The following is a 12341-nucleotide window of genomic DNA, read 5'->3' as shown; positions in this document are numbered from 1 at the left end:
ATTATCAATCGCTCGAGGAAAAAATTGGAGTAAATTACTATGGACGAGGCTGTTTTAAGACACCTCCAGCGCGTGCCAAATTTGGAACAAGTGGTCGTCCGCAAAAACGACGGCATAAAAGAGAAGCTGGATATTTTGCTGTCCAAATGCGAGCAGACACCGGCAAACATCGTTCTGATGGCAGAGAATGACGGAATACAGAAGCTGCTTACAGTCGTGGAGATCATGAAAAGGAAACACCCATCTCATCAGCAATTCAACAAATTGACCTACAGGGAAAAGCCTAGAGAGGTCTCCGTGCCGCAGGACGAGTTGCGACTGCAGAAACCTATGAAACTGCCTATCCTTTACATCTACCTGCACATCGGCACGGACGACTCGAAAACTATAGATATGGACGAATTGAAGTCCCAGCTCGCAGACGCCAACTGGTCATGCCAGTCTGGCCCAAAATAATATCGCATGATCGAAATGTATATTCTTGTCTATACTGTTTGTAATTGCCTACTCCTGGGAGCCAGATTGAGGCTCTGAACTCGTCTGGAACTTGTCAACAGAGAGGTCTCCTGGGAAAGTACCGTTGGCTCTTTGCTCGTCCCACTCGTCAACCCACGACGTTGGGCACAGGGACTGGAAAGTGGACAGGAACACCTTGCATGGTGCAAAGTCCTCGCCCTTGAGAGCAACACACTTGTGGTAGTCCAGGTAGGATTGGTAGCAGTGCTTGGTCTGATTTTGTTGAGGGAATCTAGCGTCGAAGCCCGGAGTCTGGAGTTTGTATTGTGGTTCACTCATGATGCAGTCTGTTGATTGAGTGTATAGGGCGATTTTCGAAAAAAATTTCCAGCCTGCTACGGGACGCTTCCCGCGAAAATTGCCTGTTCAATAGCATGTTGTATTTTTACACTATTTCATTGGCCGCGGTCTTGCTTATGTAAGTGACTCGTCTGAGGTGGATTTTTTCACCATGCAACAAAAAAGCGTGTCGCATGTCGAGACGAGGCCCGCCAATAAGTGCTTTTGCGGCACTGAGCAGCGCTGACGATGACGAGGTGATCGGCTACGAGCAGTCGGATGAGGATCCTGAGTCTGTGAGCGAGCAGCGGCCCGTTTCTGAGCCGCCGGAGCTGGCTCGTGCCCAGCCTTCTGCACCTGTATATTCGGCTCCACATGCCCCCGTTGTTGTTTCTTGCTCGAAGTTCGTGCCCACCAGCGAGAACGTGGTTTACGGACGTGGTTATGTGGTTATTGGGCTGAAAGCAGACGAGTTTCTTATGGTGAAGGGCCAGTACACGTTGAAAATCCAGCGAGGAGCCGTGCAGATAGACTCTATCTTGTACCATTCGAGCCATGATCCAGTCAAAATCTACGGGCTGTCACTTTCCAGCATTCCACTAATATCAGCTGCGCAGGTAACCGACCAGAATCTGGTGGAAGATACAGTTCTGCCAGAAACGGAGCATTTATTCACACCAAACTACAAATCGGTGATTAGACTTGACGACGTTTTTGACGGCTTGGAGAAATTAGGCCTTTTGTATCCGCAATTGAAGAACATCCATCCTAACAGGGAGGATATTGACGAGTTTGAGGGGTCTGCATTCGCAAAGTCTTTTTACCCTTACTCTTTCAAAGTGGTGGAGAATCCTAGTAATAACCTTGGCACATATATCAACAAAACCTGGAAGAACGCGTTGGAAGCGCTTACGAGTCCCTCTGGGAGCGCAGAGGACATGCGTGTTCTCGTCATTGGGGCCAAGAACACTGGCAAGTCCACGTTTCTTCGACTGCTACTTAATAAACTGGCAGCTCACGAGCATATTTCGCCCAAAGTACTGGACATTGATCCAGGGCAGCCAGAATATTCTCTTCCCGACTGTATATCTTTGACGACGCACCACAAGCCAATCCACGGCCAATATTTTCCGTTTCTTTGCGAGCATCCTGCAAGAATTTGCTATATTGGTTTTAATACTCCCCAACGTCAGCCGATCAAGTATATTTCGCAGCTAAAAGCACTGTCATCGCATATGGACATGGAAAATGGTCCGCTGCTAATTAATTCTCCGGGGTGGATCAAAGGTTTCGGAGTCGAGATTTTGAAAGAGCTCACAGATGCAGTCCGTCCAACTCACCTTGTCTACCTTTCGTTTGGTGGCGAAGACGACAACCAGCTGCTGTGCAATTTGACCTACGAGAATCTCGTGCGCGTTCCTGTCCCAGGCTTCAATTCGAGAGGATATGATATCGTGCGGTATTCACCTTCTCAAATCCGCAACTTCAGAATGCTCTCCTATTTCCATTACAATCGCTACGAAAAGACATTTGATTTTGAACCATTACTGGCGAGATCTCCGTACAAAATCAGCTATGCCGATTTTTGTGATAGAGACGCTCTAATTAGATATCCAGGGCTATCGGGTATTTCCATTTTGGATGCTGCGAACATCAACCACGAGGACCTGGTGGAGTGCCTGGAAACTCAGGTGGTGGCAATTTTTGAGCTTGAGAACGAGGAATTCATCAACTTGTACGACGAGATGGTCCAGCGTGGCCAACTGAGCTCACTCGAGTCCTATCCGAATCTTTTCAACAATACGCTCGAATCGGTCGCGTCTGAGTTCCGAGGTTTAGCTTTGATCCATTCAGTCAACACTACAGCCAAATACATTAATCTGTACACGCCTATTGATGTTGCACGCCTCTCCAAGTCGCTGGCCTCGAACGAAACCAAATTGGTGCTGGTGAAAGGACGGTCCGATCTTCCGACAGAGGAACTCATCCCCAAAATGATTTCCAAGACGGCTCTTCCTTACGTCACATACGCGGCCTTTGGCAAAGGCGCGAAATCTGTGAATGTTCGACGCAACGTTCAGCGTAAAACTAAATAGCATAGACTCGTATTTCATGTAGCTACCAAAAAATGCATTTGACTACTCTTTTCAGTTTTCCAAAGCGAGAAAATTAATTTTTCGTATTTATCATTATTGACTTTTCAATGCATTCCGCAGAATACCTTGAAGCGTGCCCAACGGGGATCTCTTCGATTCTGCAGGGAGGTTACAACCACCCCCTGCTTCGCTCGTGGCAACATGAGAGACAGTTGACCAAAAATATGTTTATTTTCCCGCTGTTTGTGACTGATAACGAAGACGACGAGGAAGACATTCCATCGCTGCCAAACATTAAACGATTCGGCGTCAAGAAACTGGTTCCCTACGTCGGCACCTTGGTCAAGAAAGGCTTGGGAGCTGTTATATTGTTCGGAGTGCCGCTCAAAGATGGCGTAAAGGATCCCGTGGGAACTGCTGCGGATGACCCAGACGGACCTGTCATTCAGGCAATCAAGGCATTAAAGGCAGCATATCCGCAACTTTACATCATGTGCGACGTTTGCCTGTGCGAATACACTTCACACGGCCACTGTGGTGTGCTATACGAAGACGGAACCATCAACACCGAGGTCTCTGTGCAACGGATCGCGGCAGTCGCAGTGAACTACGCAAAGGCCGGCGCAAATTCTGTTGCGCCATCAGATATGATTGACGGCCGTGTAAGGGCTATTAAGCAAGGTCTGATAGATGCAGGCTTAGCCCACAAGACATTTGTGATGTCGTACTCCGCCAAGTTCAGTGGTAATCTATACGGTCCCTTCAGAGATGCTGCATGCTCCAGCCCTGGCCAGGGAGATAGAAAGTGTTATCAGCTACCGTCTGGTGGAAGAGGTCTGGCAAGAAGAGCCCTGACGAGAGACCTTTCGGAAGGAGCCGACGGTGTTCTCATCAAACCGTCCACCTTCTATTTGGACGTCGTTAGAGAGGCCAGCGACCTTTGCAGAGACTATCCTGTTGGCTGCTACCATGTCAGCGGCGAGTATGCCATGTTGCATGCTGCAGCCGAGAAGGGCGTTGTCGACTTGAAGACAATTGCATTTGAAGCCCATTACGGATTCCTCAGAGCGGGAGCCAGAATTATCATCTCATACTTCACTCCAGAATTCCTTGAGTGGCTCGATGAGCCTGTCCCGATGTAAATAGTCATAGACCAGCTATGAAAACACCAATAATAAATAATGATCATTATCATGCAGGAAGTGTGGCGGGCTGCTCCTCTTCGCGCTCTTCTGGTTGCTTCGGTTTGATATCGGGCAAAGGTTTGTTGACAACGTCTGGAAGCTGGGATGCGACATCTTTTTTGGGAGCCTCCTTTGCTCTTTCCTGTTTTTCCAGTTCCGCGAGCTCCAGATCCACCTCGTCTTCTAGACTTTTGGACATAAGTTCTCCTAGTCTCTCGCTCAGCTCTTCCTGATACCTGATTCCTTCCTCTGAGTCATCCAATATTTTATCCACTTTCTCTATGCTCAGTTCTTTGTTTAAGTTTTTGAGGACTTGATTACCCTGTTCCAGGCCGTAAACAAAGTCTTTTTCAATTAGCTTGAACTCAATCGTATTTATCAGCTCTTCCAACGTTTCAGCTTGTTTTTCCACGGTTGAAAGTAGGTTCTGTTGATATTTCTTCTTTTTCAAAGCCAGGAGGGCTTTTCTTCGATTATTTTGTTTGACACATTGCTTGGCGATCTCTGTCTCTCTGTCAACGACTGTCTGAATTTTCACAGAAACCTTGTGAAGCCTATCTCTTTGCAATTTCAGTTGCAATATTGCCTTATCCTGTGGCGTAATTTTGGGCCCTGAGGATGTCGTGTTGCCCATGGCCAAGGTAGATATATCTAAAATAATTAAATGCAGGAAAAAATATTTTTTAAATAACAGAAAGCGGAATAACCATCTTTCCATGGTCAAGGCAAAAACTCAGAAGGGAGGCATTCTCCAGCGTGAAATGGACGACAAGGTCTATAATAGCATTATGAATTTGCTGGAGGAGCAAACCGAAATTATGAGGTCCAAAGGGATAACTAATGGGCCGTTGACCATGGCACTAGCGAAGGACTTGACATCGTTACAAATTTTTGAGTACGTCAAATTGAAAGACGCTTCTTTCAGGAGAACCAAGGACGATCATCTGCGCTATTCGATTGACCGTGTGTGGAAATCTGTGATAGCGGACGAGGAAGAGGAGATGAAAAGTATGGGTATTGATCCAAGCACTTTAAAGGTCAAGGACGACGAGTCAGAAGAACACGACAATATGATGGAAGTCAAGGATACTAATCAAGCAAACAGAAGTGTCGTGAGCTTATGGAAAGACGAAGATGATGTACAGGCACCTGCAACCGAGACGACAGAGCCAGATGAAAAGAAAACCAAGAAAAGATCCAAGGACGGGTCCAAACACTCGAAAAGACCTAAAGTTGTTAAAGATCGCTCTCCGCCAACTCTCACACTCAGCCAGCTCGGTGGCCTGGATGACGTGGTTTCGCAGCTGATGGAAGTTGTTGGAATGCCTGTGCTCCATCCAGAGATTTACATGGCTACGGGAATCGAGCCTCCACGGGGAGTTCTGCTCCATGGTCCTCCGGGATGCGGTAAAACCACCATTGCATCTGCGCTTGCTGGAGAGCTTCAAGTTCCGTTCATATCGATCAGTGCGCCGTCCGTTGTCAGCGGAATGTCTGGAGAGAGCGAGAAGAAGGTGAGGGAGATATTCGACGAGGCCAAGCAACTAGCCCCATGTTTGGTGTTTTTCGACGAAATCGACGCTATTACTCCCAAAAGAGATGGAGGTGCACAGCGTGAGATGGAACGACGGATTGTGGCTCAGCTGCTCACTTCCATGGATGAGCTTTCGCTTGACAAAACTGACGGGAAGCCCGTGATCATCATCGGCGCCACTAATCGTCCGGACTCCCTAGACACGGCTCTCAGAAGAGCAGGACGATTCGATAGAGAAATTTGCATAAATGTTCCTAATGAGCACGCGCGGCTCAAAATTTTAGAGAGTATGGTGAAGAATCTGAGAATAAGCGGAGAACTTGATCTTCTCTCGATCGCCAAGATGACGCCAGGGTTCGTTGGTGCGGATTTGAAGGCGCTGGTGACGGCCGCAGGTATATCTGCCATCAAACGAATTTTCACCTCTTTGAGCGAGGAAGACGAGGAAAAGCTGCTTTTGGAAGGAGTTCAACTGCAGCAGGAGGAAAATAAAGAGGACGGGATGGAGCTGGACGAGAATCCTGAAGAGCTTCTGCAGAAAAGCAACGAGCAACCGCAGTTCAGTAAACTCTCGATAATTCAGAAATTCCTCATCAAACACCCTACAGCGCTGACTCCCGAGCAGCTTGCAACGCTGTGCATAGAACACCAGGACTTTGTGACGGCCCTGCCCCAAATCCAGCCCTCTGCAAAAAGGGAAGGCTTTGCCACCATTCCAGATGTCACGTGGTCGAATGTCGGTGCTTTGGCGAACGTGCGAGTCGAGCTTCACATGGCCATTGTGCAGCCGATCAAACGGCCAGAGATATACGAGAAAGTTGGTATCACGGCGCCAGCCGGTGTGCTTATGTGGGGACCTCCTGGTTGCGGTAAAACATTGCTGGCCAAGGCTGTCGCCAACGAGTCGAAGGCCAATTTCATCTCTGTCAAGGGACCAGAGCTTCTTAATAAATACGTTGGTGAGTCGGAACGCGCAGTCAGACAGGTGTTCACCCGTGCAAGAGCTTCAGTCCCGTGTATCATATTTTTCGACGAGCTGGACGCATTGGTGCCAAAAAGAGAGTCGTCGCTCAGTGAGGCGAGCTCGAGAGTCGTCAATACCCTGCTCACCGAACTGGACGGTCTCAACGATAGAAAGGGTATTTTTGTCATTGGAGCTACCAACAGACCAGACATGATAGACCCAGCCATGCTTCGGCCTGGCAGACTGGACAAGACGCTATATATTGAGCTTCCCAATGCTGCTGAAAGACTGGAAATTCTCAAGACATTAATTGCATCTAACGGCACGCCGTTGGATGCCAGCGTCGACCTGGCTGTCGTGGCGCACGACGAGCGGTGCCGCAACTTTTCCGGCGCCGATCTTTCGTCTTTGGTCCGCGAGGCAGGTGTTATTGCATTGAAAAAGAAGTTTTTCACCGGCATCAGCATTGGAGACGAATCTATTGAGGAATTACATATGGACGACGACGTTGTGGTGACGAGCGACGACTTTGAAAAAGCCCTGGATAGCGTGAAGCCGTCTGTGAGTGACAGAGACCGTCTGAAATACGAGCGCCTCAATCAGAGAATGGGATGGAGCCAGGCCAACGTGGTGGAACAGGACAAGTAAATATCCTGCTTACTCTTTTCTGAATGGCGGATCGGGCATAGGTGTATAGTTCTGGTCGTAGAGATGATCTCGTGCCTGCAGACCCTTGTACTTTAATGACGTAATGTCGACCATATCCTCAGTGAGCTCGCTGACAGAGCTGACTCCCAGCAATTTCATGTCCCTGATCATCTCGGCCTTCAGGATTTGGATCGCTTTTTGAACGCCTTTTTCACCGTAGCTGGCCAGCGAATACAAGAATGGCCTTCCCAGACCGACGCCCGAAGCTCCCAAACAGAGAGCTTTGATTATGTCCGAGCCTCTTCTAATTCCTCCATCAATAAATAGCTCGAAATTCTTGTCAAGCCCCTTTTCCTTGAGAAGCTGTTTGCTCTCAGCCAGAATTTCGATAGGAGGCATGGCGAAGTCAAGCTGACGACCTCCGTGATTCGAGATGAGGGCTCCTGCAAGACCAGCCTCAGCAGCCTTGAGTACATCATTCTTGTTCAGAACACCCTTCAGCACAATAGGGAGCTTAGTCATCTGCTGAAGTTGTCTCATGTGGTCCCAGGTGAGATTGAAGTACCTGACGCCGGAATGAGCATACACGTCGAGAGCCTCTGTCGTTCCAGAGTCGATCCGTGCTCTGATTTTGCTATCTTTTTCACGATTGCCGAGCGCGTTGAGGTCGACATTGATGAAGACGGCTTTAATATTAGGCATGCTCTCCAATTTCTTGAAAAATTCGGGTGCTTCGTCGAATTGTTTTTGGTTGTAGAAATGCAATTGATAAAAGTTCTGCTGTCCCGGCTTCAGGCCAGCCTGGTACTCCTCCAGCGGAAAAGACAACTGGAACGGAATCAGATGGATGATGTTTTCCAGCCCCGCAGCGTTGCGCAGACCTCTTTCTGCCAGGGGATGCGCCGAAGGAGAGCCGGCAAATGCGGTGATGTAGAACGGTGCTGAGAGTTTGGTGCCAAGCATTTCCGTATCCAATGAGCAGCCGTTGACGTCAGTCAAGCACTGAGGTCTGAAGAAGATTCTGCTGAAGGCATAGTGGTTTTCCCGCAAGGAAATCTCGTCGTCGGAGCCGGTGGAGTAGTAGCCCCAGATTCCTTCAGGCAGAACTTTTTTCGCAACACTCTCGAAATCGGTCAACGAGTAGATGGTAGACAGCGAAGGTTTGTTGGCAATGGCCTCTTGCCGTTCTCTTTCTTTCCGATCCTCTTCGTCTTCGTCATCCTCGTCGTCGTCCAGGAAAACTATGCGCTTTTTCTTTCTAGAATCGCTGAACAGAGGATTCGAGCTTGTTGCCAACATGGCGGTGCCCAAGGCCATTCCTGATACTGGAACAGCCCATCTGGATAGTCCTCTGCGGACAAACAGTCTCAGAGTACGAGAAAACATTCTGGCAACGTGAAGCGAGTGTGTGCCCAGCTGATTATTTAAGTATTTTTCTCAGATCTTATCCAACTTTCCTAATTTGGCAGTCGCGCTTTAGATACGGCCAGGCGATGAAACTGTTAGCGAAGAGTTAGGCGGGGGACTCGGGGCCTTGTAAAGCAGATTTCTGAGCCATGTGACCAAGTAGCTGTTCAAAACAAAGTGGTCAGTCCTTTAGGTTAGCGCCGTATGTCGTTTGGCGAACTCACAGTAAAATGACTAGTATCAGAATATTGAGCCAGAAAAGTACAATCAAAATGCAGAACATGGCCTGTACAGCGCAGACGACTCTGGCGACATAAGGGTCCTCCATCTTGCAACAACAACAGGGAAGAAATTTAAAAAGGGGGATTGCCCTATCTGCCTGCCCTAATGTTTCGCGGCGCGTTAGAAAACGCGAAATAGTAAACATATAATTTACCGCAATACAACCATGGGTCAGTCATTTGTGGCTCCCGCAGACCCCGGCGACTCCAAGAGCAGCGTGGACAGTTCGCCAAGCGGCCCGAGCGTTTCCGGACGCAGCTCGGTCCAGGTTTCGTCGCAATCGTCTCCGGCGTCGGTAATGAACTTGCAGTCGAAGCTGAGCCCCAACGAGCTCGAAGAAATGGACACCGACGTGGAGGCTTTTCTACAGGTCCTGGAGCGCACGGAAGCCCAGCTGCATAACGCCAAGGTCGTGGAGCAGCCGGAACTGGAGGAGCTCATCCAAATGGCAAAACAGACGGTTTTGCGCCTGAACCTGAACAAAAACCTGGTCAAGTACCAATTGAGGAGCAACATGGAGGAGTATGCAACGGAGCGCCAACTTCTGCTCAAGAACATCGCCAACATCGAGAAAAACATCCACATATTACAGAATGAGAACGAATGCATAAATATGAAGAACCTGAAACTGATCAAAAGCTTGAAGACGCTCAAGAACGACAAGGTGAAAGCACTCAAGGCAGAGAACGCGCTTCTACGCAAACAGATCCAGGACCAGTCGACCCGCAGCCCGACGATGTTGGAGGCACTGGGAAGACTGGCGTCGCACGTGCTGGAAGAGGGCGAGTAACGAGAAACCTGCGCAAAATATGATTTCATGATTAACCACCCCGCCAGAGGGTCCGATAGGACGTATGTACGCCGGAGCACTCCGATCGTGTCTTCTCCGGCTGGAGTATGCATTGCGGTGCACGGATGTTATTTCTACATTTTTCTATTTCCAACCCGTAGTAGCACCACAAAATAAGTATTTTAGCATGGAGACTCTGGTGCTTATTGCCATTGTGGTGATCCTGGCCACTTTTTTGCTGAAAAGCACGATATTTGCGCCCCCTCGAACCGTGGAAATCAATCCTGAGAGAGACGACGTGGCTGTCGAGGAGCAGGAGTTCACTCCCCGTACTTTGTACAAGTACAATGGGTTCGATCTCGAGCAGATATACATCGCAGTGAAGGGCAATGTGTACGACGTATCGAAGTCCAGACAGTTCTACGGCCCGTCAGGACCCTACTCGAACTTTGCTGGCCACGATGCATCTCGCGGGCTGGCAAAAAACTCCTTTGACGAGTGTAAGTATCTACCGTTTGTCCTCACTAACAAGTAGCCATGGTGAGAGATTTTGGGGAGCCAATTGACGATCTGAAAGATCTGACCGAGGCAGAATGGAAAGCCCTGGACGGCTGGGAAGAAATGTTCAAGGCCAAGTACCCCAAGGTGGGAGTTTTGGTGGAGGAAAAGAAATAAGGAAGGGAGATAAGTGTCTGAATAAATAAATTGCGGACCTGCTGAGTTTTCGCCTGGCGGCCTGATACATTAATAAGAAGCGAAATATCGAGAGTAATTTTAGTTTGACTTACATTTCTAGAATTAGTTCAGATGATTTCTCTGGACGATCTGACTGCCAACAACTTGGGCCTAATAAACGTGATAGCATACGCGTCCTATTCGGATCAGGAGCTCGAGGAAATCAGAGACTCCGGAGAACTAGCGCAATATGCTTACTACAACGAGGTCCCAGTGGGCTTGGTGATCTGCAAGCCCCTCCACCCCGTGAACTCAAAATCGCCCGCAGGACTGTTGATTGATAAGCTGTGCGTGCTACCTGCATACAGCGGTAAGTATGGCCTTGAAGACAGATTGCTTGAGTACGTCGAGAACGTTACAAGAAAGAGACACCTGGATAAAGTATATGTGGCCACCGCGGACCCAAGCCAATGGCAGAAGTTTGGCTTTTTGCACGAAGACGCCTCGCAAGAACTGTATCGCAGCCTCAACCTGGTAAGGGAGGGCCAGCAGCTTTTGCGCAAGGTGCTAGACAACTGAGGCCTGGCTATACGATTCCTGGGCTTACGTAAGTAAATTCCAGTTTCGCAGTAATTAGTCGAGTAGAGGAAGCACGTTAATACAGTTGCCGAACACAACTGCGATGGTTGACTATGCCAACTGGCTCAAGTCCGTTTCCGATGACACTAACATTGGCCGTCTGTCTATTCCAGGAACCCACAACTCTGCTGCGTGCCACACTGCCCTTCCTTCGGTCCAATGTCAGGGCGCATCTGTCACCAAACAGCTGGAGAACGGTGTCCGATTTCTGGACGTGAGATTGTCTCGCAACTTCATTACAACGCACAGCGACGGCAAGCATAGGAACGACCTGATTGTAATTCACGGCAAATTCCCTGTCAAGCTGCTCGGATCTGTCAAGTTCAGCAAGGTTCTGGGCGAGGTGTATAAGTTCCTCGACGATCATCCGTCGGAGTTTGTGATTTTGTCCTTGAAGCAAGAGGGCACCGGCAGCTGGGACAACCAGAACGACGAGTTTGCCAATGTCATTAACGACCGATTCATTTCGAGAAACAAGGACAAATGGTACCTGCGCACTGAGCTGCCAGTGCTGAGAGACTGCCGAGGCAAGGTTGTTCTGTTCAGACGTTTTGGTGTCCAAAGTCGGGAGAAGCAAGAGCGTCTGGGTATCCCCGCCGCATCGTGGTCATATAACACCACTGATGACGACAGAGGATGTATTAGGGTCCAGGATTTTTGTGAGATCAAGAGCGAGCAAGATATTCCAAAGAAGGCGGAGTACGTCAAAAACATGATCAACACTGCCAAGAGCTACAATAGCAGCAACAGCGACCCGAAGCTGTTCCTCAACTTTTGCTCGGGATCCAACTTCTTTGACCACGACTGCTGGCCACGGAAGGTCACCGAGCGTCTGATGGTAGCAAACATAGACGAGTGCTACGGCAAGGGATGTGGTACAGTGAATTTGGACTTTAGTGAAAAGAACGACTGGAAATTAGTCAGGAAGCTTGTCGACCAGAACTTCTAGGTGTATAATTATTGACCGAGTATCGGGGTGTACAAACATTGAGAGAGCTGCTGAGCCAGGAAAAACAAAGATCATGGAAGTAAAAAAATTCGTCACAGACAGGATTCGAACCTGCGCGTGCAAAGCACACCGCCTTAGCAGGGCGGCTCCTTAACCACTCGGACACTGGGACTATTTTACGGAAAAAGCGAAACATCACAGGTCACATTTGTCTTGTCCTCCACACAAAACAGAGCTGCCACAGAGCAGGCATATCTTTACTGGTATTCTTCTGTCGAATTTCATAATTGCAACTCTACCATGAGATAGAGCCGCACTCAATCAAATCCTGTCAATATTGCCCCTTGCAGCGTGGCTCTAGGCGAACGCTGCATCCAG

General features: G+C 48.8%; 10 protein-coding genes across 10 annotated transcripts; 7 read left to right on the top strand and 3 right to left on the bottom strand.

Moving 5' to 3' along the window:
- Positions 1-39: 39 nt before the first annotated feature.
- On the top strand, positions 40-456 carry KL911_001796 (uncharacterized protein; the record flags this gene model as incomplete). Its single annotated transcript, XM_043196793.1, has 1 exon — positions 40-456. The coding sequence occupies one exon, from the start codon at positions 40-42 to the stop codon at positions 454-456; it is 417 nt and encodes a 138-aa protein (XP_043055557.1).
- Positions 457-504: 48 nt separating this feature from the next.
- KL911_001795 (uncharacterized protein) lies at positions 505-795 on the bottom strand (the record flags this gene model as incomplete). The annotated part of the gene is made up of 1 exon (XM_043196792.1): positions 505-795. One exon carries the CDS (start codon positions 793-795, stop codon positions 505-507), a length of 291 nt encoding a protein of 96 aa, XP_043055556.1.
- Positions 796-989: 194 nt separating this feature from the next.
- KL911_001794 (uncharacterized protein) lies at positions 990-2891 on the top strand (the record flags this gene model as incomplete). Its single annotated transcript, XM_043196791.1, has 1 exon — positions 990-2891. One exon carries the CDS (start codon positions 990-992, stop codon positions 2889-2891), a length of 1902 nt encoding a protein of 633 aa, XP_043055555.1.
- Positions 2892-2998: 107 nt separating this feature from the next.
- On the top strand, positions 2999-4033 carry KL911_001793 (uncharacterized protein; the record flags this gene model as incomplete). The annotated part of the gene is made up of 1 exon (XM_043196790.1): positions 2999-4033. One exon carries the CDS (start codon positions 2999-3001, stop codon positions 4031-4033), a length of 1035 nt encoding a protein of 344 aa, XP_043055554.1.
- Positions 4034-4082: 49 nt separating this feature from the next.
- On the bottom strand, positions 4083-4709 carry KL911_001792 (uncharacterized protein; the record flags this gene model as incomplete). The annotated part of the gene is made up of 1 exon (XM_043196789.1): positions 4083-4709. The coding sequence occupies one exon, from the start codon at positions 4707-4709 to the stop codon at positions 4083-4085; it is 627 nt and encodes a 208-aa protein (XP_043055553.1).
- An 82-nt stretch (positions 4710-4791) lies between these two features.
- On the top strand, positions 4792-7221 carry KL911_001791 (uncharacterized protein; the record flags this gene model as incomplete). The annotated part of the gene is made up of 1 exon (XM_043196788.1): positions 4792-7221. The coding sequence occupies one exon, from the start codon at positions 4792-4794 to the stop codon at positions 7219-7221; it is 2430 nt and encodes an 809-aa protein (XP_043055552.1).
- A 9-nt stretch (positions 7222-7230) lies between these two features.
- Positions 7231-8607, bottom strand: KL911_001790 (uncharacterized protein; the record flags this gene model as incomplete). The annotated part of the gene is made up of 1 exon (XM_043196787.1): positions 7231-8607. The coding sequence occupies one exon, from the start codon at positions 8605-8607 to the stop codon at positions 7231-7233; it is 1377 nt and encodes a 458-aa protein (XP_043055551.1).
- A 469-nt stretch (positions 8608-9076) lies between these two features.
- On the top strand, positions 9077-10235 carry KL911_001789 (uncharacterized protein; the record flags this gene model as incomplete). Its single annotated transcript, XM_043196785.1, has 2 exons — positions 9077-9679; positions 9807-10235. The coding sequence occupies 2 exons, from the start codon at positions 9077-9079 to the stop codon at positions 10233-10235; spliced, it is 1032 nt and encodes a 343-aa protein (XP_043055550.1).
- Positions 10236-10507: 272 nt separating this feature from the next.
- KL911_001788 (uncharacterized protein) lies at positions 10508-10954 on the top strand (the record flags this gene model as incomplete). The annotated part of the gene is made up of 1 exon (XM_043196784.1): positions 10508-10954. One exon carries the CDS (start codon positions 10508-10510, stop codon positions 10952-10954), a length of 447 nt encoding a protein of 148 aa, XP_043055549.1.
- Positions 10955-11057: 103 nt separating this feature from the next.
- On the top strand, positions 11058-11963 carry KL911_001787 (uncharacterized protein; the record flags this gene model as incomplete). The annotated part of the gene is made up of 1 exon (XM_043196783.1): positions 11058-11963. The coding sequence occupies one exon, from the start codon at positions 11058-11060 to the stop codon at positions 11961-11963; it is 906 nt and encodes a 301-aa protein (XP_043055548.1).
- Between the last annotated feature and the right edge of the window lie 378 nt (positions 11964-12341).

The sequence above is a fragment of the Ogataea haglerorum genome (genome assembly GCF_019207285.1).
Source record: "Ogataea haglerorum isolate 81-453-3 chromosome Unknown 81-453-3_NODE_4_length_651989_cov_98.092404, whole genome shotgun sequence".
NCBI lineage: Eukaryota > Fungi > Ascomycota > Pichiomycetes > Pichiales > Pichiaceae > Ogataea > Ogataea haglerorum.
The sequence above is the reverse complement of the archived record's forward strand: the minus strand, read 5'-3'. Positions and strand labels throughout refer to the sequence as shown.